Raw genomic sequence first — 27,206 nt, forward strand, 5'->3', positions numbered from 1 at the left:
CCTTTTATTATTTTGGAATTTGGTTGTATATGAAAATTTCATATGTTCTGTTCAAATGATTTTTATATAATGTTTCAACCCATATTTTGATGAAAAATATACTTATGTACTCTGCATAGTACTTATGTACTCTGCATAGGATTTATTAGAATAATTCAATTTGAATCTTTATATTAAGATGTTGTTGGACAAAGATTTTATTCATGAATAGTTTAAGAATTTTAGTTAAATCAGAAAATCAATATAGATTTGATATGGAAACATTTGATAAACGAATAGCATCAGTTTTGAAAGGAACAATTTTGCATTTCATTATTCTTCGTCTGGAGGTTGCTTATTCATGATAGAAATAATTGGTTCATATTAAAAAAAAAAAATCATGAAATGTCGTCTTTTATTAATCAATTTATAAAAAACTAGCAGGAGCCAAATCCGGGTCTGGGGGAATAGAAAAGAATGATTTAACATAAATAAATAAATAAATATCAAACTATCAAACTAATTTGTATTTTCATTTATATTTTGACTTCTTCAATCCAAAATCTTTTGAATAAAAACAAAGAGAAAAATATTTCAAAATCTCCAAATATTTAAATCGAGAACAGCAGCGATAATGAAATGTTCTGCTGCTTAAACCAACTTAATATTAAAATCTGAAGAAAACCCCTTTTTAAATGAGTAAATATGATAGAGTTATCGGCTTATTTCCTAGATGATATGTTTCACTGGATCACGTTCGATAAAAATGAGTAAAGTTTATTCATATATAATATATATAAATTGATATATAATAATAATAATAATAATAATAATAATAATAATAATAATAATAATGACAACAACAACAACAACAACAACAACAACAATAATAATAATAATAATAATAACAATAATAATAACAATAATAATAATAATAATAACTAGCAGGACCCGTGGAAATTCCACGGTAGTTAAAATCTTTTAAAACACATCAGTAAGAAATTCCTTATTGTTATATTACAAAAATAAACGTATGGAAGCAAGTAGAACAAAGAACTTTAGTTTAAACTTTTATTGAAGGTCAATGCGATCGTAACTGATGCTGTTGATATTGTCAGGAAGTGCTGGTGATGATTGAGGCGGTGACAGGGACGTCGATCAGCTGCTTGGAGTGAGAATAGTAGTCAGTCAGCAGGTTCTTGGGAGTCAGACTGTGAATTTAAAAAAAACTGTGTAACATTGTTGACATCGATTTTGTGCAAGTTCTGATGACCCCAAGTTGTTTAATATTTCAGGACATTTTGGATTACACGTGTGAGTAATGAATAGGTCACAGAAAACTGCCATTGCATCTTGATGAAGCTGTTGTAGATTCCTAGGACTTCCTGTAAATGTAGATGGTAGAATAACTGGTAACCAGAATAACCATCTTCATTCCTTGATAAATGATCCATTAAGCCAGACTATTGAGCAGCTCTTGGTTGACTTTGATAGCTTTTAATGAAGTTAAATAAGCAACCGTCAACTTTTACATATGCAATAGACTTTTCTATTTATTTTGAATTTTATTCAATGAAGATTTGGAAATTCACAAATATTTTTTAAGTCGAATTATTGATATAGATTTCAATTAATGCATCACAACTTCCTGATAATATAAATAGAACACTTTGAATTTTCTGTACAAAAGTTTTTTCCATAAAAACATTGTAATCTGTTATAATATTCAGATTCTTATGTGCATAGAAAATGAAGTGTTTCTGTAAAAGTACAGTTAAATTTTGATTTTTTGATAATCAAAATTATGTGAGGTAGGTTGTACTTATCAAATTTATGTCAATGTTATATGTTTACTTAATTAAGTAAAGTTAAACAAACTGTACACTACTTTTTCATAAAATTCTGAATTTTAAATATAAGGAAAGCAATTAAAAAAATTTTTTTCCAAAATCATATTTACATCCAAGTTCATTTTTAGATTCCATTGCTGTTCCTGATTGTTTTCATAACACTTCACGGTAAACAATATTCTTAGTATATGTTACACCACACTTTCTGCCCTGATTATCATCTCTATGCAGTTGCATTACCTTAAATTTCACACTGTACTTAGATCGAGCTCTTGAACATGCCACATACAGCTGACCATGAGAAAATACAGGTTGTTGAAGATATATACCAACCTTATCAAAAGTTTGGCCTTGTGCTTTATTGATGGTCAGTGAATATGCTAATCGTATTGGAAACTGTATCCGATGAAATGCAAACAGAACATTTGTATCACTTGGCTTTAACTAAATTCTTGGAATGATAACTGTGGAACCTCTATTAGATCCATTAATTAAAATAGCAATGATGCTGTTTTGATGATATTCTTTTATTTTCATCCTAGTTCCATTACAAAGTCCTTGATTTATGGATAAATTTCGCAGTCGCATTACTATTGCCCCTATTTTCACATTAAGTCAGTGAGGTGACATTCCAGATGGAGTTAATGAATTTATGAACTCGATAGGATAATTTTGAAGTTCAGCATCATCATCGGAGATGTAATCCGTACTTAAATATGTATTTATGCCTCCGGGAAGATTATTTAGAATTTCTACATTTACTGTTAAACATTCTGTATTTTTTGGAGTCATGATGATTCTATTTTCCATTTCTTGAGGGCTGCAATCAAATATTTCTGAGATTAGAGAACCATTACATACCGAATCATCAGGAACATCTATGGCATCTACAGGAACGTCATTAAGACTGCTCGTTAGTGTACCATTACCAAGACGAAGGAGCCATCTAGAAAACTCCTGTTCATTTATGTTAGTTCTGACGTTTTGTGTTAGTTGTAATTGACTGAAATGATGCCACAATGGGCATCTTTTAAGACAGGTGTCTATAATAGATGTAGGTGATCCATGTGGCACTACTGGCAAAATTTGCCTGAAGTCACCTCCAAGTATGAGAAATTTTCCACCAAATATTTTATCGTTACCCATTATATCTTGTAAACATCTATCTATAGCAAGCAGTGCATGATTAGGTATCATAGAGGCTTCGTCTATGATGAATACCTTTACCTTTCTCAAAAAAGAAGCATGCTCTGATACAGGAGAAACGTTACAGACACTGGTTTCTGTCAGAGGTAAAGGTAGTTTGAATATACTGTGGAGTGTTTTCCCTGAAGTTAGTAGCATTGCAGCAATGCCGCAGTGGCGGTTACAGTACTACTGGAGGTGAAGTAATCATATAACATGTTGAATAAAAAGGTTTTTCCTGATCCGGCTGGGGCATCTAAATAGAAGCAATTGCTGTGTGGGGCTACTTTTTCAGTTGCCATGACAGCCTTGATTATAGTATTAAAGACCTCTAATTGTTCATTGTTTAACAATTCAACATTAGGCCCGTTTGTATTTCAAGTCATATTATCTATTGGAGGATCACCTGTTGGTTCAGGTAAACCCATTGCCTGGCAAGAAGAACCATGCTCATTAAATATTGGTTTTATCAAATGAATAACTGGGGGATATGTATATACACTGGCCCCCGCCCTTTGCGGCCCGGGCGACAAGATCAAAGTGTAGTATCTGTCCGACAGATGCTGCAAGCAAAGACCATATGTGGGGGTAACCCCACATATCTACCTTGGTCAATGTAGGGGCAACCCTTCATACCAACAGTTCCTATCAAACTCCCATTTCCCACCCATCGGGAGCTGGTCCCCTATTCCCCCCCTCCCTCTCTCTCCACATTAAAAAACGGCCTTGTGCCTAATTTGCTCAGTGGGGAAGCAAATAAATACAAACTGGGGGATATGTATAATATACCCACCAGTCCAGTACACTTTACCGTAAAATTCGGCTAAAACAATTGTTGACGAATTACCTCCTTTGAATCGATATTGTCTGCTTGTGACAATTGAAGCGAAAACCTTATTAGGTATTAAATGCTAAAACATTTTAATACAGCTGGCTAATTGGCTATAAAGTAAGTTATTCCGAACTTTGATCTAACATTTTAATTAAAAAAAAAAAAAAAGCTTAACATTTTCTTGTATCTTTTTTTTTAAATAAAGAAAAATGTAAGCATCATGCTGAAATAATAAAAATGCCATTCTTAATAAGGGGAGAGGGTTTGACTATTCTAAACCTTCACCTAAATAACGATTTAATGAAAAAAATGTTTAAAATGTTCTTGTATCTTTTTTATAATTTTTGTTAAATAAGAAAAATCAATAAACTTTGATAACACTATTGTAAGAATCATGCCGAAAGCCATTCTTAATATGGGGAGGGGGGGTTAACTATTCTGAAACTTCACCTAACAATGTAAAAAAAATAAGGGAAAAATATATGTATGAACAATAAATATTTCTTCAGTTAAATAAATTAATAAAGCTGTTGTAGATTCCTAGGACTTCCTGTATAAATTATACTTCCTGTATAAATTATACTGTAAATCTTTAAATAAAGAATAAATATTTATTTAAACCATAATTATTGAAACAGTATTTTACTGCATAGAAAACGGTTATGGGGAGAAGGATTAACTATTTTGAATCTTCACCTAAATAGCGATTTAATGAAAAAAAATTTAATGGTCTTGTATCTTTTTTTTTATAATTTGTTTTAAAATAAAAAATAAATAACTTTGATACCGCTATTGTAAGAATCATGCCGAAAGCCATTCTTAATATGGGGAGGGGGGTTAACTATTCTGAAACTTCACCTAACAATGTAATAAAAATAATGGAAACAATATATGTATGAACAATAAATATTTCTTCAGTTAAATAAAATATACTGAAAATCTTTAAATAGGAAATAAATAAGTGTTTTATTTCATATTAAAAAAAAATTGTTGTGTCCCTGTCGGTGGGCATTAGAAGATGATGAATGCCTGTAAAAGAAGCAAAATAAAACAGACAAAACATAAATAATAACTATGTAAACAACGTGAAGATGTATAAATGTTACAAAATTACTCGATCCGGCATTAAATAACACGAAAAAGGATTGATATGCCGTAAAACAAAAACAAAACAGAACAAGACGTAAAATATGTTTTGACTCTGTGTTACTGTTACTCAGTGTATTTGCGAATGGTGACTTTGGTTATTTATTTAATAAAGTCATTCTTGACTTTTGTAACATTTATTTCGAAACATATTTTTTGTTATGTAAGGGAAGGCTTACTCAAAAGTAAAAAAAAAAAGAAGAAAAGTGGCACAGTAAAAAAAAAAAAACGAACTCATAACGTTAAATGTAAAAAATATATTTATTACTGAATAAAATAAAATAAGCGTTCCATATTCACTACAATAATAAACAGAAGACATCGTTAAAAATGTAAGTAAAATACTATTTAAATTGTGGAACGATACCTTCTATGCATAATTATCTTTAAAATAATCTAGAAGCATAAAAAGACGGTTCATATATATTTTTTTGTTGTTGTTCGGGAAGTTTTGGAAAATAAAAGGGGTTAATGATTTTTTAACTAATAAAGAGTGAACAATAAAGGGAGATGATGATGACGTGACACCGTACGGACAAGCAAATTAATATATAGATGATGATGATGCTGATGATGATGATGATGATGATGATGATGATGATAATAATAATAATAATAATAATAATAATAATAATAAAGGCAAAACATATACAATTAAATCTATTCTTCTGTCATTCCACTCTTCTTTAGTTCTGTTTCTCTTTTGTATCTATCTTTTTTTAATCTCTCTCTCTCTCTCTCTCTCTCTCTCTCTCTCTCTCTCTCTCTCTCTCTCTCTGCTTTCATATATATTATTTTTAAGTTATTGAGTACTGTTCAATTCAATGTAAGACTTAATAAAAATAAAATTATATTATAATACATACAAGCAGTATTTAGAACATTGAGTACATTTGAATGCACCTGCTTATTACAGCTATGGAATTGGGCAGTATTTTATACAGTATATAATATTTATACAGTATATAATATTTATACAGTATATAATATTTATACAGTATATAATATTTATACAGTATTTATCGAGAGTCCTTATATATTAATAATTTATTGTTCCAGATTTTGTTTCAGATTATTGAGCGTGTTTAAAAAATAACAAAGCAGTGTTTAAAAAGTGTGCTTAACATATTTCTGTTAATACTTATTTTTTATCTACTCATTATCCTGGAACTCATTTGTTTTCAAACCAAGTTTATATACCATTTTCAAGCAAAATATAATAAATAAACAAAAACAGTTTCATAAGTGAACAGTGAAAAAATAAAAGTCATGAGGCCTCCAGAGGACTACATAAAGCCTGACATTTAGGAGGCATCCAAAACACTACTAAAACCAAGTTTCTAACCCGCCCCTAGAAAGAAATTATTTTCTATTGATTCATTTTCCATAATTTGGGGGGAATTTATACTAATCGTGTCATGATATGTAAGTAGGTAATAATGCTTCACCTGAAATGCGTTGGTTTAAAAGATCCCTATTCTGCACCTACACCCTATTTTTTCTTGTAATTATTTTTCTATTGATTTGGTTTCCATATTTTTTTTAAATCTATACTAATCCTTTAATGACAAGTAAGTATGTAATGCATAATATTGACGTGTGCTTGCTTTGATGTGTTTTCATATTTGTTGAGCGACACAATTTTCCTATCAGGTGTTTGTTAATAATGTAAGTTAGGTTGTCTTTTGTATATTGCTACGTGATGTAAAAAGAATTATATTCCATTTCTAATGTCTTTTCTAGACGACCCGTTAATAGAACTCAAAGAATCTTCTTGGTTTGTTTGTTGGTTTGCTTTTCCCCAAGCAGAGTAAGTCATTTTGTTGAGATAGATTCTTCCAAACAAGGGGGGGGGGTACGTAGATATTCGACTCAAAGGGACAACATAGAGATTGGGGAACACTTCCATTCTCTTTCCCAGTAAATTTTGAATAAGAATAAGCTTTTATATTTTATGTAGATTATCTAACCTTTCTTTCTATAGGGAACATCACACAAACACACACACACACATGCACAGACATTGAGGTTTATGTATATAAAATGAATATTTAGCAAGACTTATATAAAATATCTTTTTAATTAAATATTTTGCTAGACTTGTATAAAATATATTCTTTTATTAAATTCCGATAAAAAAATAATTGCTTTTAAAAACCCTCATTAAACATCTTCAAAAAAATATTAGCAATATAACGTGAATTTCTCGAAAATGGCTTCCTTAACAATACTACTCTTAACGTCTGGATTTGTCCTGGTAACACACCCAGCTGCGCGCCTCTACTTCCTGACATTTCATATTTGCTGTGTTGTCGTTGTCCTCAAGTAAGTGAATACCCATCCTTTTTTTACTTTCATTTTAATAATTTTATTTCTTATATAAAAAAAATGATTATCAAAACAAAATGTAAAATATTTGTGAGAAGATTGTGGTGAGGCATTTTTAACTTGAACATTGCATTTGAATAGCAATCCTTATAAAGAAGAAAGAACCCTAATGTCCTTGGGCAAATGTTTGAGTTCAGCTATTCTATTATGAAAACCCATTATTCAAATTAATATTCAGGCGACTTTGAAAATGAATTATTGATGTCATTAATAATAAACAAGTTAAAGATGTAATTTTGATAAATGCTATTATCTTGAGCCATTTATTTCATAAAATTTCCTATTTCTAACAAAAAGGATAGCATTTGTATTTAAATAATAACATAGCGGAAAATGAAAAAGGTTTATTTGCTATACAGCTATAAAAGCTATACAGGTCTGACTCTGAGAATCTGACAATATAACTTTATTTGTTACATGGCAGATGATATAATAGCACTTGCTGCCTCTTTTTCTTAAAACTATTTCTTAAAGAAAATATCGAGTGAAAGTACCAAATGACAAGTTATGCTCCAACCATACTCTGACTAGTTATTCCTTATGACTTTTTACCCTTCTTCTTTTCCTGTAAAAAGAAAACCGTTTCAACAAAACAATAAAATAGGAACGTTTTAGTTACTCACACATTAACATGTAGACATTTGAGTCCCAACACATTGTAAACTCCGTCACAAAGGAGACCAAGACAACTCATTTTTTTTCTGTTGAAACAATGACATTTATTTCCAAGTACTTTCCCAAATAAAACGTGATCATGATCTTCCTTTCTGACTGCTGTTCTCTCATCTGTCTGCACACACATTCTTCTTTTCATATCCTTTTCTTTTCTTCCTCGCTGTGACGTCATCTCACACACAGCTCGGTCATTTGCATACAACTACCATATGCACGTTCACGTTCTGTTACTACTGGAAAATATTTAGAAAAATAAGTGCATCTTCTGATATAATTAATAAAATAAATATCTTGCACAGATTGTAAACTACTTTTTTTTACTTTTGTTTTCTTTTAGCATTTTTACTGCTTTTATTTTGGAGGCTTTTGTTTTGGAATACACTCTTAGTAAGGAAAGTAAACTGGAGTCTGTTTTAGAGCGAACACTTAAACAATTTGGAACTGGAGTGACAGAGTAAGTTAATAAAACATTGTTCAATGAAATAATGTTCATCTCAATTTTTTCTGTGCAAATTTAAATTTTTTTCTTAAGTGAGAAAACAAACCCATGTCTACTGGGCATTCATTTTGTTTGCGAACTGTTATCCTCATCTTCATAGTTGTTGTTTTACCACCTTTCGAACAACTCGACTTTTGGTGGCCTTCTTCAGGCGATTAACCGTAACGTAGGTATGCCAAGTCTTGTAACTTATCCTCAGTAATTACTATCTGAAGAAGGCCAGAGGATGAGTTTACCGAAATGTGGTGAAACAATAACAATGAAGATGAAGATAACAGTCCACAAAAAGAATGAATGCACATATTATGAACCCTCATCTCATAGGATTAAAAAAATAAAAAAACAAAAAATAATTCTATGTCTAGTGTTCTGGCTGTGATTGTCAGCACTAGTGTCATCTTCCATTAAAATGCTCATGACAGAAATTGCCTGTAATCAACTGTCAGGCACTGATATTCACTGGCTCTCACTGGATGCCTGTTGTTGTAGTGTTGTATTGATGTGGTTACTTGTTTTTAATGACATTTATTGGCATGTACTAGTAGACCTTGGCTGTATTTACAACTGTCAATGTCGGTTCCTGGCGTACACTGTCAGTCACTGGCGGCCATGACTAGTATCAGTCTTCATTGGACTTCCCTAGAAAATAAATTGAGGTGGTTATTGTGTTTACCAGCGTGTATTGGCTTCCTCGATCATGACCACTGTCAGACTTCATTGGACTGCTCTGAAATGAAATTGACTGTGATTATTGTCACTACTTGACTGGGTCAGGCACAGGCGAGCATTAGCAGACAAATCACATCTTTACATCAGGTGCTGTCATCCAGTGGCAGGCACTCTCATCCATCATACGTTGGGTGTTGTCATTCAGTGACAGACACTCTCATCTATTGGCTGACACCGTCATTGATGGAGATCATTGTTCTTTTAAAGTGGCTACTGCCACTTCATGTCAGGGGACAGTAAAATAACAACAATAATAATGATAATAATAATAATAATAATAATAATAATAATAATAATTGGATCCAAATTCCAGTGAAAACCAATGGTCATTGCCAGTAAGAAATCAATGGCAAGCGACTGTTGTGATAACGCAAATTTATTTTCAAAGGTTGTTGAAAGAGGTGAAGATTACTGGAAATTTGGGGAGATTATTTGTCACCCAGACTCCGAGGAACATGACCGGTTTTTATCAGTTAGCAATCTCTGATGATGACCTGTGTAAGAACTCCGAGTGAGTGAAATAATAATAATAATAAGAAGAAGAAGAAGAAGAAAAAGAAGAAGACGAAAAATAATTAGAATAATAATACTAATAATAATAATAATAATAATAATAATAATGATAATAATAATTATGATGATGATAATAATAATTATTTATTTATTTTATTTTTTTCAATTTTCACACCAAACAAGGCACAGTGCCACTTTGAAGTAGGGGGCTACTATCGGGGACATAAGTTGCAGGGGTATTATGAAGGGAGATAAGCAGCAAGATGTCTGTTCACATTACACTTGAACTTCTGCATGTCAGTACAGTTGGGAAAGCAGAATCCCGGAAGGGAGTTCCAAGTCTAGCAGTTCCAAGGAAGAAACTATTGGAGTAGAAGGCTTTCTTACACCTAGGGATCTCTATTGTGAAGGGGTGGGATTTAGCTGCTTGTCAAGGTTTGTCGAGGGTACTCACATCGAAAGGGTACAAGTGCTTGTAAGTTCGCCAGAGCATTCACCATTAAAGTATTTGTAGAACAGGCAGAGGGATGCAATATTTCGTCGATGGGACAGAGGCTGAAACCTAGATGACAGTTCAGGACCTATCAGGTTGGCGACTCTCTTTTGAACCCTGTCAAGGAGTGAGACAAAGTACCAGATGCACCAGCCCAAATGTGACAACAGTACTCCATACATGAACGAATAGTGGCCTTATAGAAGTACAGGATATTTTCAGGCGTAAGTAGTTTTCTAGCATGGTAGAGAGAGCCCACCTTCTTCGCAGCAGCCTCAGCAATGCTCTCAATGTATCTATTCTAGTTCACGTTCCCTGTAAACATTAGGTTAAAGAGTTTAAAAAATTGAATGTGACCATTCATTTTTGTCCCCATTCCACTACAGATTGGAGGTCATCCTCTATAGCGTTTCTGCCATTTCCTTAGATATGTGTTCATTTGTTTTCCCCATCTGTCTCCAAAGGAAAGTCAGGGAGTTATAGAGAGTGGTGTTATCAGCAAATACACCCAATTTTATCAGGGAGGTCATTTATGAATATCAAGAATAATAGAGGTCCAAGGATAGAACCCTGAGGTACTCCCACATTTATATCATAGTTTAGATATACGACCGTCGAAGACAACCTAGATTTTTCTCTTACTTAAGAAGGATTTAATTACATTATGTATTCTTCCAGTGATACCATTCGATCTAATTTTCCTTAGAAGGCCCTGTCAAAAGTCTTAGATATATCGAGGGCTACCACTCTACCTTCTTCTGTTTTGTCCAGTGAATGGTATATACATTCAGAGATTACAGTTAGGATATCTGCTGCGGATGATTGTCGGTCAGGAGTTTATCAGCTGTAAGGTAATGGACAAGATCTTGATTAATTAAGGACTCAAATATTTTGGCAAAAAGCGGGAGAAGGCTAATGGGGCGATAATTTAATGGGTAAGTTCTTTCGCCAGAATTCTTGAAAACTGGTACCACAGAAGCGATTTTCCAGCAGTCAGGAAAGCAAGATCTGTTAAGGCATTTGTTGTAAAGTTTGGAGAGAACTGGAGCAACCTCAGCAGAGCATTTTTTTAAAAAGAAGCACAGCCGGGATGAGATCGGGTCTACATGCTTTTGAGGTATCTAGGTTTTTTATGCTGCCATGTATCTGAGAAGGGGTGACTTTCAAATCATCTAGTGTGGCATCTGTCTGCAAAGGAAAGTCAGGGAGGGAGTGGTGTACCGGGTTCAATGTGGAGGTTGAGACAAACCGACTAGCAAGCATGTTAGTCTTCTCGGTTGTTGTGCAAACTATCTCATGATTGTTTGATAGTGGGGGAATCATTGACTGTTGTAGATTTTCCAAAAACTATGAGTTCCTAGTTTCTATGCTTCGATGCATTTTCTGGTAGTTTCAGTTTATTCTGTCTTAGCTGTCGCTATTTCTCTCTTACAATTACTTCTAGCTTCTATATACTTCTGTCTGTTTGAACTGGACTTATGTCGGTTGATCTGCGGTATGTAGCTGCCTGTGAGCAATGGCAGCTGCACAAGTAGAAGTAAACCATTGGGGTGAATGGAACTTGCTATAGAATCTCCATGTGGGAACATGTGCTTCAATTTCAGTTTTGAACCATTCATTAGTCTCATTTGCGCACTGTTCAGCGGGAAGAGAAAAGATATTTCCCCATTGGGCATCTCTGATGAGATCCCTGATGGCTTCCCACTCAGCCCTTTGTAATACCTCGTTGTTTTGAACAGTGGGTCTTCAGTTTTGGGTCGAGAATTAAGGGCAATTTTTACCATTATCACAGCGTGATCAGCATTCTCAAGTGGTCTCGAAAACGTGTCAAAATAGATCTAGAATGAGGCATGTTGATCTTGCTGGTCTGGAAAACGTGTCGGAAATGTAACCATCTGTGATAGGGAATGAGATATATATACGTATATTACTACTTAATAATAATAATAATAATAATAATAATAATAATAAGAAGAAGAAGAAGAAGAAGAAGAAGAAGAATATAATTTAAAGGTGGTTAATGACATTTCCTGTCAGTGAATGGTAAAATAATAAAAATACAATTAATAAAACTAAGAATAATATTAATACTAATACCACTACCACCACTAATAATAATATTAATAACAATAATAATTACAATTAAAATGCTAATAATAACAATACTACTACTACTACTACTACTAATAATAATAATAATAATAATAATATCAACAACGTACCGAACCACTGTCACCACTAATAATAATAGTAATAATAATAATAACAATAATAATTACAATTAAAATGCTAATAACAACAACACTACTACTACTACTACTACTACTAATAATAATAATAATAATAATAATATCAACCATGTACTGAATATTCGAAGAAAGTAAAACTGTTAATGAAATAAAAAATACTTGAACGAACACAACGCATGCAGATATGATCTAAAATATTGTCAAAGCAAATTGGTCATACTTGTTCAAACGACATTGTATCTATTCTAATTAATTTGCATGTGTGTGAACATTTTTTTTTGTAGAAATATTTTGTAATCATCGATGGTAGTCATTGCTCTTGTAGTTAATGTCATTTCATGTCAAGTACTACTACTACTACTACTACTATTACTACTACTACTACTACAACAAATAAAGAAGATAATAGTAATAATACTAAAAGCAAAAATATTAATGACAATAATAATAACAATAGAAATGCTTATAATAACAATAGTACTACTCTCACTAACCAGTCAAGAAAACTGTAAATGCGAATCAAAGTAAAGGCAAACCATATTCGGAAATAGTAATCCTTTAATCGAAAAACGACTGGTTCAAATGGTAATTTGTTTGTCCATGTGCTATTCTATCATTCTGATGAATGAAGAATTAAAAAGAAGCGTTCTGTAATTTCTAGGTTTATGCCAACGTTATATGTATGAAAGTAATGCATTTGATAAGTGGAATAATGAACCGGTGCCGTGTAGCTAAGTATTACTTCAAAGAAAAGGACCAATGATTTAGAGTTTTGGTCGAGGACTAAAATTAAAGAAGGAAAATATTTGGCACTACCATTGTGAGATCACATATCTGAGAGAGTGAGGTAAGGAGGGCAAATTATATTTTTTTTTTTTAGAATGGAGACGAAATGTGCATATTTTAGAAGATGCTGCAGTATTAACTTTGAATGGTGAGTGCAAAATATTTGCATAAGAATGGCCCTTTTGGTTGTCTTTTTAAGTTTGATAGTTAGGGGGAAAATGTTCAAAGGAAATTCATATATCACCCATGTTTCCAATGTCTTTATTGTAATTATCATAATTAACACAAGAAAAGCAAAATACATTTTTAAACATTTTTAATTTACTTTGCAAGTTTTATTCATTCAGTATCACTTTTAATTGTTCAATATTAATTTTAATTGTCCAATATTAATTAAAATTTTTCAATATTAATTTAATTGTTCAATATTAATTTAATTGTTCAATATTAATCCTCATTGTTCAATATTAATTTCAATTGTTCAATATTAATTTTAATTGTTCAATATTAATTTCAATTGTTCAATATTAATTTTAATTGTTCAATATTAATATCATGTTTACCTTCATCAATTCTAAAAAGGTGAAACAGTTCTGCTGATTAAACAATTGTTATTGTGCAGGGGAGATAATTCCAGCTTAGAAAACAAAAGCATTCAATTATGTCATGTAATTCAGAATTGTCTCAGAAATGTGTTTCCATACTCACTGGTACTTTTCTTTTTCTTCTAGAAATTCTGACAAATCAGTTGCTTCTGATGATAATGAATCTGACGTGGAGATAATACCTGATAAGTTTTCTTCTGTAAAAGGATTGCAGTTTCATGTAAAAAAAAGAAGTAAGTATTGATTTATTGATTTATTTATCAATAGAAAGCAGCAAATGAAGTTTTTTTGTTGTGTGAGGTACAAAGACAAAAACAAAATAGCAAAACTTTTCAGATGACAAGATAAGAATTTTCTTCTATACTATTTTCCAAATAAAATTGATAAAATGTCTCAAATGCAAGTACTACATGTGACAGCGATAAAAGAGAAAAAATTCCTTCATTTTAAATGAGAATATAAAGATGAATCTGCAGAGGAGATTTTTAAGGTCCAAATGTAAAGTTTGAAAATATAAAGGCAAGTTATTGTAGTTCAATATGTTAGGTTGAAAATACAAAGGTGAGATACTGGAGCTAATTCAGTATATGTAATTCCTTTAAGGCTGAGCAATATATGTCATGGGGTGTGGCATTGGGCATTATTGAACCTGTGCCAATGTGAATGTGAATGCTTTACTGTTTTAATAACAATACTTTTATATAAAAAATTGACGCTTCACCCAAGCTTAAAATAGACTAATGCAGCCACCATGGGTGAGACTCATCATATACTATTTAAATTCAATTAAGCATTGTTAGTATCACTAGAAAAATTGAATAGCTACCATAGCATTTCCCTCTCTTTAACCACATGGGGTTGTAGCATAGAAGGGGGTATATATATTTAATGTGCCTTTATGGTGCATGTATAATCTAAAACATATATGCTATATACTTGTCTCTTTAAATGTCTCTTTATATGCATAATATCAATGGTTCATGTTTGTATCATTTCATCGGTCGTATCATCTAGGGTGTGTATACACTCCAGTGTTGTTATTAATCAATGCATTGTAACGCTGGGTATGAGGCAGCCAAACCAGCTGCCACCATTGCCCTGCTTTTTATTGAAACCAACCGAGAGCTCTTTTTAGTATCCTCGCTGTTCCCTGAAGTGCAATTGTCTGGATTTCTTTTGCACTTGGTTCACCAGGAATATTAGTTAGGTAGGACTTCAAGTTCTTCTTCATAAGCCCTGTGAGTGCGTGTCTACTTAACACATTTAATTACAGTTGACCAAACGGAACAATAAACGCATGAGAGACAGTTCTATAGCAAATGTATGATATTCCTCATGTGCATGGCACGCCAGACAAAATTAGACATACCTTATTTCACTTGCTTCCTTCTCTTCTTATGGTTGTCACGCTGTAAATGAAAACATCTTCCTCCGAAAGAAACACCAGGCGCAGGTTATGATTTATATATATATATATATATATATATATATATATATATATATATATATATATATATATATATATATATATATAAATTTACACTTTCCTCAGGGTTTGCTATGTTTCTATTGATTTCTACATCTTCTCAAGTTGTGTCCATTGGATGCCTCCATAGACTGCAGAGAAAATATCTCTTCCAAGCTAATAACTTTATTGGCTTGACTGAATCCCCATTCACTCACCAACTGAAAACTAACTGACTGGTTTGTGTTTCATGAATATATGATAACCTAGTTTCTTTGTTAGTTACGATGTCACATAACCAGAACAAACTTATTGTTTTGGTAAATATTATTGTTCTATAACTAAAATTTCAAATATTTTATTTTATAAATATTTGACTGGCTTTACTAAATTCCAAATCTTTTATTATTTTATTGTTTTAAATATCTTCTAACAACATTTTTCTGCCATCAAAACATTTCACATCTCAATGACATCAAACATATCACAGATCATCTCTGCCTCACTCGCTCTCCCATACAATCCAACCCCATCCGGAAGTCACAATATCCAACAGGATGTAATTCCTTTCATCATCAAATAGGGCAGATAGCAATATCTTCAGCCACCACAAAGATTCCACACAGCAGAAAATACAGATTTAATAATATGAATATCGATATGGTTTGAAAAAGCATTGACAACAGCTTATTCTGAAAGGAAGCGTTTTTCTCGCATATATTATATTATTCAATATAAAAAAAATCGTGAATTTTGCGAGTGACAAAGGACGGGATAAAATTCACTAAAATATCAAGGATGGGGGCAATTCTAAATGTTTCACACCTCAAAACATCACAAATGTCAGAACTTCGTTTGGATTCTGAAGATGCGATGGGTTTCTTCAAGTTCCAACGAAAAACTATATGGTACGTGCAAATAAATATATGAGGTATATGGATGTTGCTGTTATGTCTTCATGTGATGCAAAAGTTGCATGTGGCACCCTACAAAATTGGTTATGCACATATAGTGTATTAGATAAAATATTATCTGATGGAATCCTGCTAATCAATTTCCAGGAGTATAACATGATTTTGGAAAACTATGGTATAAGTTCACATTGTCAGAGATGAGCAGAATTGACTAGCAAAAAAGCTAAGTAAATACTATAGGGGAACACTTTTTTGCAGCTAGATCCATATGGACATGACATAACACAACAGCCCAAAACCAAGACATGTTTCCAAAAACTATGATATACAGCTCCATCCATAAAATACGATTTCCCAATCCTCCGGAGTGAATTCCGAATTCACAAATGATGGAGTGAAATCAGTTAGGGAAATTATTATGATCAAAATCACCTAAAAACGAAAGATACTACAACACACAGAGTTACCTATTTCAGGAACTAAGAATTGGAAAATCTGTCGAGATACAGAATCAAATCGACCCATATCTAGATTGATGGAAAAAAGATAGTTGTAAAAGCACAAGAATATCATTATCAGCCATAAAGATGAAGTAAATTGCATGAGTATGTTTTTTTTTTTTTTGTTTTTTTACACAGGCATCACCACGTTATCAAGTCCAAGAGGCCACTCAAGGATAAGGGTTAAAGAGTGTATAGTAGAAATTGGAAAATATAGTAGTCATTAGTAATGAAAATTTGGTAAATTTGTTAACTTATATGGAACGGCTCATCAAGAACTTGTTTATGTTAGACTTGAAGACAACCATATTGTAGACAGCTGGAAAGCAGGAAAACGGAAGACAATTCCACAAGCGTGCAGTTCTAAGAAAGAAGCTTTGTTCATGGAATCTACGAGTGTTTCTAGTGAAAGTTTGGCGAGGGGGGACCATAGACTGAAGCTCAGTCGAACACTTTCCATGAAAATAATGATACATCAGAGACAAGCTCGCAACATCTCTTCTGTGAGATAGAGGTTGCAGGGAAGAGAAAAGGACATCTCCTACGAGGATAGGAAGTCTATTTTGAACTCTATCAAGGCAGGACAAGTTCTTTCTAGCTGCTCCTGCCCAGATGTGGCAACAGTATACCATCCTTGGACGTACCTGGCTCTTATATAGATAGAGAATTGCATCAGCAGTGAGATATCTACTGGATCGATAGAAAGATCCCACCATTTTTCCAGCGGCCCTGGCAACAGATTTGATGTACGTGTTCCATTTAAGATCAAGAGTAATTGTCAAGCCCAGAAGCTTGTAAAAACTTGAGGCCTCCTGAAAACGAGAGCCATTCATTTCAATTGATGCCAGATGTGGATCAGAATGTTGATGATGTAAAGAGAGAAGCTTGGTTTTAGATGCATTAAAAGTAACCAGCCACTCCTTTCCCCATTGTACCACGTGCTCAAGATCAGAGGAGAGTATGTAAGAACTTTCTGGCAAGTAACTGTAAAATAGTACATTAGACATATTATTATATGCTGAGATATGCTTGCACTCAACACTGGTAACTCTCTAACAGCATTGGACTAACCGTCCTTGAGTGACATATGATATAGCTATTAAATATAAGCTAGCGTCTGAAAGGTAGTATTACCTTCAAAACTAAAACTGATTACGTCCATCACTCAAACACACAGGACAACAAAAATAAAATCACCAAAATTACAAATAAGAGGTTATGAGAAAAGTGCTAATATGACACAGAACGAACTCTAGTGAACAAGATAAACTTGTGTTATGTTTAATGCCATCAGTGATTGGATAACTAAATGAGACATCTGCGTAGCCAATGACACAGATTAATTGACTATCCTGACTATTTGGGGGGGGGGACATTCCCAAGTCCATGACAACTTCACTTGATTTGATAAAATTATCGTCTCACATTCAATATGGACATAGCACATTCTTCTTCTTCTTAGTTGTCCATCGTTTTCCGATGATGACAATTTTTTTGCGAGTCTGTTGATATTTTAATAGTCCAATCCTGGATCCACAGGTACGGTCACAGATCGGGCAGAAGGTGCCGAATGGACCAGGGATGGCCTGGCAAGCATACTCTTTGCACGCATCACTGTATGGTCCTGTATTTGCTGCTCCTCGATACAGTCCACTCCCTTCAATATAGACATAGCACACAACACACAAGGAAACAGTACTTCAGTTAACAAGGATAGCAATATCCACCTGAAGCTTATTTGATCCAATGCACTTTTCTCCCTGATCACTAGATTATGTATGTGACAACATGACACTGGTCTCTTGTGTTACTCCTTCATGATAACATGACCTCAATTTCTTCCTCAGAAGATTGCTAGCCTCCACATCAGCATGTCTATCTTTCTTATCGATCATTCTTTCATCAAGTAAAAGACTTACTGTCATTTCTACTCTTTGAACTACTCAAATTACTTGAACCGAGCATTAATTTGCAGCATTCCAAACATAATGATGTTCTGTGAGTATCCAAGTATATATATATATATATCTATCTATATATCTATAAAAACAGAGATGTGTGTGCCACAGACGATTTCTGATTGGTTAATCCAATAATCACATCTCCTAAAAAACTATGGTTCCTACGCTCTTAAATTTACCATAAAATATTATGGCCTTATTTATTGTCCATCTTGGAAGGGTTTAATTTTTTCCTAACTTGCCATTTACAAATTACAAAATTACGAAACTTACACCAGCCATCAAAATACAACCTCCGACACCACGTCCGCCATTCTGGCGCTAGCCGCACACACAACACAAAAACAAACGCTGTCCTACCCAGCACACGTGCACACATGCACACACACACACGTTTACTACCGTCCTCTTTAAATCACGTTCTTTTGAAGAGACGATTTTTTTAAGCTGTTGACAAACATGTTTTAAAAATCTAGCAAAAATTAATTTTCCTGAAATTTTTCAATATTTAAAAATAAATTATGCCGGCTGATAAAATTTTAAAACTTTTTTTTAAAGCTAGAAAGATAAAATTTAAAAATACTTATTTTTATATATATATATATATATATATGAAACTAAACTAAAAAAAAAAATGCGCGTTCACTCGTGGTCTTAAGTTCATTTCGGGTTTGTATTACTGTAAACATAGATTCGAAAAAGTTGTCAAAAAACAAATATATAACAAATAAATGTTATCAAAGGCAAGATAAGTTACTTTTCTACCATACTGGATATATTTTTCGTGTTTTTATTCAATGTAACATGTTTATTCAGCTCGAAAACCATACAGTGTTTACCGATGTATTGGAAAATTCAAGATGGCGCCTCACTCCCTCTTTAACACGGTAAGTATGGGAAAAGGTGTTATAAATAAAAAACTAGAAAAAATACTATTAAAAACCCGCCGAGTATATGTCAAGCTATGTCACGGTAACATATATTGAGCGAGTTTTTAACAGTATTTTATCCAGTTTTTTTTATTTATAACACCTTTTCCCAAACTTACCGTGTTAAAGAGGGAGTCAGACGCCATCTTTAATTTTCCAATACATCGGTAAACACTGTATGGTTTTCGAGCTGAATAAACATGTTACATTGAATAAAAATACGAAAAATATATCCAGTTTGGTAGAAAAGTAACTTATCTTGCCTTTGATAACATTTATTTGTTATATATTTGTTTTTTGACAACTTTTTTCGAATCTATGTTTACAGTAATACAAACCCACATTCATTTTGATTTTAAAAAAATTCATTTTGATTAAAAAAATAGTTTAATTTTAATATTTGTTTATTGTCTTAACTCATATCAAATGTTTTGCTTGTGTTCTGCTTCAAATATTGATAATCTTACATGCATAATTTTCATTTAATTATATTAAATAAACTTCAAGTTTACTACAAATCAAATCGTGTTCCTTCACTTTTTAAAATGTAATTTATAAGTAATTAAAGAACGCATTCTAATCTTTAAAATCTATAATACAACGAAATATTCAATTGCTTATAATACTTAAACAAACAACTTGTGTTTTTTTTTATTAATTTTTATTATTAATATTAGATGAGTTTCAGTATAAATCATCGTGTTCTTTATTTCAATCCAATTTCGAAGTTTTGTAACGCTGTCTGTAAAAATTACTGTTCATTATTGACAGTCTAAGAGTTCCACATATCTTGCTTGTTGGGACCTCGGCGATGACGTCATTTTTTCAGCTGGCCGGCCATCTTTATAACGAAGGCCACGCCACCATCCCCCCACCAAAAGGGGAAGCCTGGCATTTTCTCCCCCGAAAGGGGGGAGCTTGGTAGTTTCTCCCCCCAAAGGAGGGAGCCGGTGTCCCCCCCAAGGGTGGGGGGGGCGAAGAGGCCAGGAGGAGGTGACTTTTTTCTTTGGGGGGGGAAGCCTCCAGACACCCTCCTCCCTGAAGGTGGGGTTGGGGATTATCTCTCCCTGAAGGGGGGAGGCCGGCACCAAGCATGTAAATCCAGAGGGGTGACTTTTTTTTTACCTCTCAGAGTGGGAAGGAGGCCGATCACCCAGGCAACGCCGGGTAACCCCTGCTAGTATATATATATATATATATATATATATATATATATATATATATATATATATATATATATATATATATATATATATGCTCCTCCTGCTGGCAGCCTTAAATTTGTAATCATACACAATATGACTCGCAAGAAACCAGTTCAAATAACAAGATCTGCCGCTATCAATAACAATGAACCAGTCTACATATATAATTCAAACCAAAATACTAATCGTAATACCTCTAACCCACCCAGTCGCATCAGGAGAAAGAAAAATATTTGGTTTAATCCTCCATTTTGTGTAAATCTCAAAACTAATATACCTAAGGAATTCTTCAACATTGTACAAAATTCTTTCAAATACCACACAGATATAGCTCTATTTTCAATAAAAACTCAATTAGGATTTCTTATTCAACAATGCCTAATTTAGCACAAAGAATCTTAACATCTAATAACAAAAAAAATAAATCAGCCCAAAAGATCCCTTTCCAAATTAAACCCAAAACTAACTGTAATTGTAATAACAAACATCTTTGCCCACTCAATAATGATTGCATCCATAAAGATGTTATATATTCAGGCACAATTACTGAGCTCCCAAGCAATCCTCCCATAACAGACACTAATATTTCGTTATCCTTCTTCCCATCCTCCATCTGATATAGTTACTAATCCGTTATACCACTCGAGCAGCCCCTCCATCTACAATCATACAACTAGCAATAATAATAATAATAATAATAATATTTCTCCTAACAGCCATCCTAACACTAGCAACACTCATTATCCCCTCCAAAATAGTCCTCATACAATTATTGTCCCACCCTTTGTTGAACACAATGAACAAAATTAAAACTATTAATAAATTAATATTAATATCAGACCTCGAGCTTTTAATAAAGTACATACATATATCGGCGCTACTTCAACATTAATTAAGAAAAGAATATCAAACCACATTTCTTCTTTTAACAACCATAATTCTAATAATAACCAAGGAACTTCTTTAACCACTTTAATTAAAAAACCGAAGCTATAACTATAATTACTTCCCCTCAAAGTAACAATATAATAAATTCTAAAAACGAACTGATCTCTTTCTGTAAACATAAGTCCAAATTTAATTATGATAATTTTGAAATTACATAGTTATTACTTAACCTTTCAGATATATATAATTTTTCTTTAACATTATCATTTTTTTTCTACATTTTTGTAGACTGTTATCCTCATCTTCATAGTTGTTGTTGTTTTATCATGTTTTGACCAACTCATCGTTTGGCCTTCTCCTTTGGAGCCTGTGATGCAGTAGATAGAGGTGTTGAGTCTCTATGATTCCAGGTGAGCATTGTTTGAAGACAGCAGGTTCAATCCTTCTCAAGCAGACCAAAGAATTAGTTGATCAAAACGTGGTGAGACAACAACAACTATGTAAGGCAGTAATTACTGGAGATAAGTTACAAAACTCAGTATTCCTATCCCGTCATGGTTAATCACCTGAAGAAGGCCAGAGGATAAATTGGCCAGAACGTGGTGAAACAACAACAACTATGAAGACGAGGATAAATGCTCAGCTTTCATTATTTCAATCTTCTGTTTTAAACTGAGGATAGAACGACAAATCACCATGTTTGTTTGCTTTTAATATAAATGATGATATAAAAAGAATTAAGAATGGGTCTTTCTTTTTCTTATAGTCCTGTTAAAGGGTTATAAAGAACGCCAAAATAAAGTAACAACATGTATTGCAAAGCATAGAATAGGTGGGGTTTTCGTCGTAGCCGACAAACGACCTAGATTGGTCCACCCGATATTTGACACCTTCCAGCTTAGTCTTCCGGTAATTATTGAGATTGGAATAGTCTATTAGTAGGTAACATAGGTTAGTTGTGCCACAATACTCCTCTCCCAAGCTGATAACTCCGGACAGTGTATCAGATTTTTTTTTCTGATTGGATGGACCATGAATGGCTTAGTGATGTTCCTTTGCCTGGCCAAACGTCGTGATTCTGGTGTGATTTGGGGAGACTCAATATCAAATGTTTCGTGGACGGTTTTAATCGCCTCTATTTCTTGGGCGAAATTTTTTATTTTGACCTGCAAGAAAAACGTTTTATTGCCATTTTCTCATATATTAATCGCGAGAATTTGATAAAACAATTCATGGGTAGACTCTGCCACAAGTAATTAAGGCTCAATAAACCTCATCTAAGACCTTACTTGTAATAATCGATCAGAGAAGGGACGATATTTTCTCACTAAGTTGTCTTCACTGAGGTCTGTTAGTGTTATTAATGAACTGTCTATTTTGAAAAGACGCCGGGTAAAATGGTCCGGTAGTTCTTCCATATTGTAGAAAGAAAGTTTGAGTGTTATTATTTTGCTGCTTTGAGTGACATTGACTCTCGGTAAATAATATTTCGATACTGGGGAAAATAGAGTTGCGACGGGTTGCGGTGTAGCTGTAGTTTTCATATCTAGTGAAAAATCGCCTGCAGTCACATAGACATTTACGACTGGATTGATTGATGAGGATGTCATCACTTTAGGACTATCGATAGAATACCCTGCCTGGTTTTGGTTTCTTGGTTTGTGGTTAGGCGCTGTTCTCGTTGGGGGAGAGCTACTTTAGTTCAGTCGGCAGTGCAACAGTATCGGTTTGTTTGCGCTTCTGTTTGGCTTTTTATGACCTAGAACAAGAAAAGATTCCTTTTAAGTTATTTTTCAAGGCATGAGCTTCTGTTGTACTTTTTATTTTTGTTTTCAAAAATTATTGATTGGTTCGTTCCATAATTTAAATTCATGAATTCAGTCCGATCCGAGGAAGTTAGTGGTATTCCTTTACATAAGCTTTTAATTTTTTTTTTTTTGTCTTTCTTTCGGGTCAAGATCAAAGTGTAGTATCTGTTCCGGCAGATAAAACGGCCTTGTGCCTAATTTGCTCAGTGGGGGAGCAAATAGATACCATCTGTTCCGGCAGATGCTGCACTTAAGATAATTTGTACCAGTCAATGGAGGGGAAACCCTCTATACTGGGACAATTATTATTTTTGGTAACCAGAGTGCCCCCTTTTTGCCTACTTTTAGGGGAGCTGGTTTTTACCTCACATTAAAAACGGCCTTGTGCCTAATTTGCTCAGTGGGGGAGCAAATAAATACCATCTGTTCCGGCAGATGCTGCAAGCTATGACTAGCTATGACTAGCAAAGACCAGATGTGGGGGCAACCCCACATGCCTGACCATTAACCAGCTCCCATTTCCCACCTCTCGGGAGCTGGTCCCCTTTTTCCCTTCCCCCTCCCTTCACTCCTCACATTAAAAATTGGCCTTGTGCCTAATTTGCTCGGTGGGGGAGCAAATAAATACCATCTGTTCTTCACATACAACACTTCAATTTCTTGTTCTCTGTCAGTGGAAGAGAAGTCCTTCATGACTGAGACAATTTTTATTTTTGTTCCTTTTCTCCACATTAAAAAACGCCCCTGGTGTCTAACTCTGTCCCGTGTGGAGACATTGCAAATAGGAATAATGTGACATTCGCTAAAAATTCACCTGCGAAGATAATTTGCGTACCATTAATGGCCTTTGATGTTTTGCATGTTCTTAGCATTGTGGGTTTATTCAATTTCTTCCAAATATTTTCAGTCTCCGCCAAACACACTCAGGTTTTGTATTTAATTTTATTTCTGCAATGAGTACATTTGTGTCTTTTTTATGTATTTATTTTTATTTATTTATTTTTTACATATTATACATTTTTCTTGATACATATGGACAGTCCTTAACCCAATGCAAATTACCACATCGATTACATGGAGACGGGATTTTTCTTTCTTCAAATTCTTTCTTAGCTATGCGTTGATATGTGTATCATTTTTCCCTAACTTATGTTTTATTTTTACGTGTCTTTTTTTTAATTGTCTGTCTGCTTTTGTTATCTGCGTGACTCCAGCTTCGATATCCAGTGGATCTTTTTTGGTGCTAATGCACTTACTGATCCACGCTATTTTTTAAATCGTATTTCCAAGTTTAATTAAAGTTTTAGAATATGTTTATTTATTCAATTGTAAGGTTAAAGTACAGAATAGGTACAAAACACCCTCCCCTTCCCATGTTAAGAATGGCTTTTTAAATAATAACGTTATCATTTCAGCACGGATCAATAAGTGCATGAGTACTCATTTTGGAATAATTTCTTTTTTCTGGTAGTCTTCCATTAACTTTTGTAGGGTAAGGTTTTCTTCAGTTTCTGATGTTGTTAGGACACACCTTCTAATTTCCGCATCTTGACCAGAAGTCAATCCTTGCACAAATACTAAACATTTAAAATTGTCTGCACTAAGGTCTGCAAGTTTGAATTTGTTGCAATGTTTATTTATCATACGTATTTATTACGTTGCGAAATCATCTTCGTCATCCTTCTGCAAATTCAGACATGACCAACGGAATAAAGATATTTTCCGGATAAATAGTTCTGTAAGAAATTCCATGGTCTCGGCGAAAGTTAATTCCAACGTTTTCCTAGGTAAAATAAAATCTACAAACTTGTAATGCTCGGCGGTCTCTAGTTTCCGTAATAGTAAACAAAACTTTTTGGTCCGACCACTGTTTGCAGTCGATACTAAAACAATCTTCAGGCCGACGAAAATAAGCTTAAAATGATTTACCTTCTCAAGCAGAAATTCTCAATCGCATTCCATATTGAGTTTTGTGAAAATGCGGTATTATTATCAGTGGACGCATTATTTTTTTTATGTATTATTATCAGTGAACGCTATAGCAGTATCAGAATTTTTGTAGGAATTTTTGACACCCCTAACACGAAACTGCGAATACAATATAAAAATCTCGTAATTTCTCTGTTAAAAGTGGGTTATTTATTTTCTTTATGGATTATACTTCCAAAATAAACTATTACAGTTGTTTTAAAAGTAATAAAAATATTTTTATTTTTTTTTTAAACAGTAATGAATTTTCCGAACTCAATATTTTTAAATTTTTAAACTCAATATTTTTAAATTTTTAAATTTTAAAAATCTATCAAAATTTTTCTATTGATTCTATTTTTACGATATTTTCAGGGTCAATGTGAAATTTTATGTTCTTTCCAATAAACCGAATATAATATTTTAGACAAACGTTTTTTTTTTTTTATTCACGGTTCCCCCCACCCCCAGTGTCTATTACAAAGAAAATACTTAATTTAGTCCCGGATAAGTACATAATTATTTACTCACAAATTGAAGAGAAAAGGTCAATACATAATATATTCAAATTTAAAAAAAAACGGACATCGTGTTCTTGTAGAATTTTACCTGTAAAGTTTGAAGTTTAAAACCTTTTTTTAAACCACGTTATTTGTTTTTTCTTTTTTCTTTTTTTTTTTTTTAATGGAACCTTGGTCCTTGCTCCTTTAATTGAAAAAAAAATTAGGGCTTGAATTACATTTTTCGAGGAGTTATAAGCTTGGAAAGACAGGGGGTCGAATAATTCACGCCTCCAATTTTGTAAATGTCTAATAATAATTAATTTCGACTCGGATAAGTACATAATTATTTACTCACAAATTGAAGAGAAAAGGTCAATACATAATATATTCAAATTTAAAAAAAAACGGACATCGTGTTCTCGTCGAATTTTACCTGTAAAGTCCGAAGTTTAAAACCTTTTTAAAAAAAAAAAACACGTTTTTTTTTTTTTTTTTTTTTTTTTTTTTTAATGAAATCTTGGTCCTTGCTCCTTTAATTGAAAAAAAAAATTAGGGCTTGAATTGCATTTTTCGAGGAGTTATAAGCTTGGAAAGATGGGGTGGAATTATTCGCTATTTTCACAAAAAATTCTGATACTGAACGCATTATTTTTTTTTTTATGTATTATTATCAGTGAATGCATTATTTTTTTATGTATTATTATCAGTGGACGCATTATTTTTTTTTTTGTGTGTATTATTATCAATGGACGCATTATTTTTTTTATGTATTATTATCAGTGAACGCATTATTTTTTATGTATCAGTGGACGAATTATTTTTTTATGTATTATCAATAGACGCATTATTTTTTTATGTATTATTATCAGTGGACGCATTAATTTTTATGTATTATTATCAGTGAACGCATTATTTTTTATGTATTATTATCAGTGAACGCATTATTTTTTTATGTATTATTATCAGTGAACGCATTATTTTTTTATGTATTATTATCAATGGACGCATGATTTTTTTTTATGTATTATTATCAGTGGACGCATTAATTTTTTATGTATTATTATCAGGGAACGCATTATTTTTTATGTATTATTATCAGTGAACGCATTATTTTTTTATGTATTATTATCAGTGGA

The 27,206-nt window shown here is 32.9% G+C and overlaps 1 protein-coding gene across 4 annotated transcripts in view; it reads left to right on the plus strand.

The window, feature by feature from the left end:
- LOC145293811 (two pore channel protein 1-like) overlaps nucleotides 1-27,206 on the plus strand; it is a 335,061-nt gene that overhangs the window by 299,003 nt on the left and 8,852 nt on the right. For 3 of the 4 annotated variants that reach the window (XM_080140418.1, XM_080140416.1, XM_080140419.1), the window contains 3 exons: nucleotides 7,227-7,317; nucleotides 8,393-8,509; nucleotides 14,056-14,162. In XM_080140418.1, the coding sequence (XP_079996544.1) occupies nucleotides 7,227-7,317; nucleotides 8,393-8,509; nucleotides 14,056-14,162 (315 nt within the window). The remainder of the gene's footprint in view (nucleotides 1-7,226; nucleotides 7,318-8,392; nucleotides 8,510-14,055; nucleotides 14,163-27,206) is intronic. The other variant, XM_080140417.1, reaches the window with a different exon arrangement.

The sequence above is a fragment of the Euprymna scolopes genome, chromosome 15 (genome assembly GCF_053919585.1).
Source record: "Euprymna scolopes isolate OS-2025 chromosome 15, ASM5391958v1, whole genome shotgun sequence".
NCBI lineage: Eukaryota > Metazoa > Mollusca > Cephalopoda > Sepiida > Sepiolidae > Euprymna > Euprymna scolopes.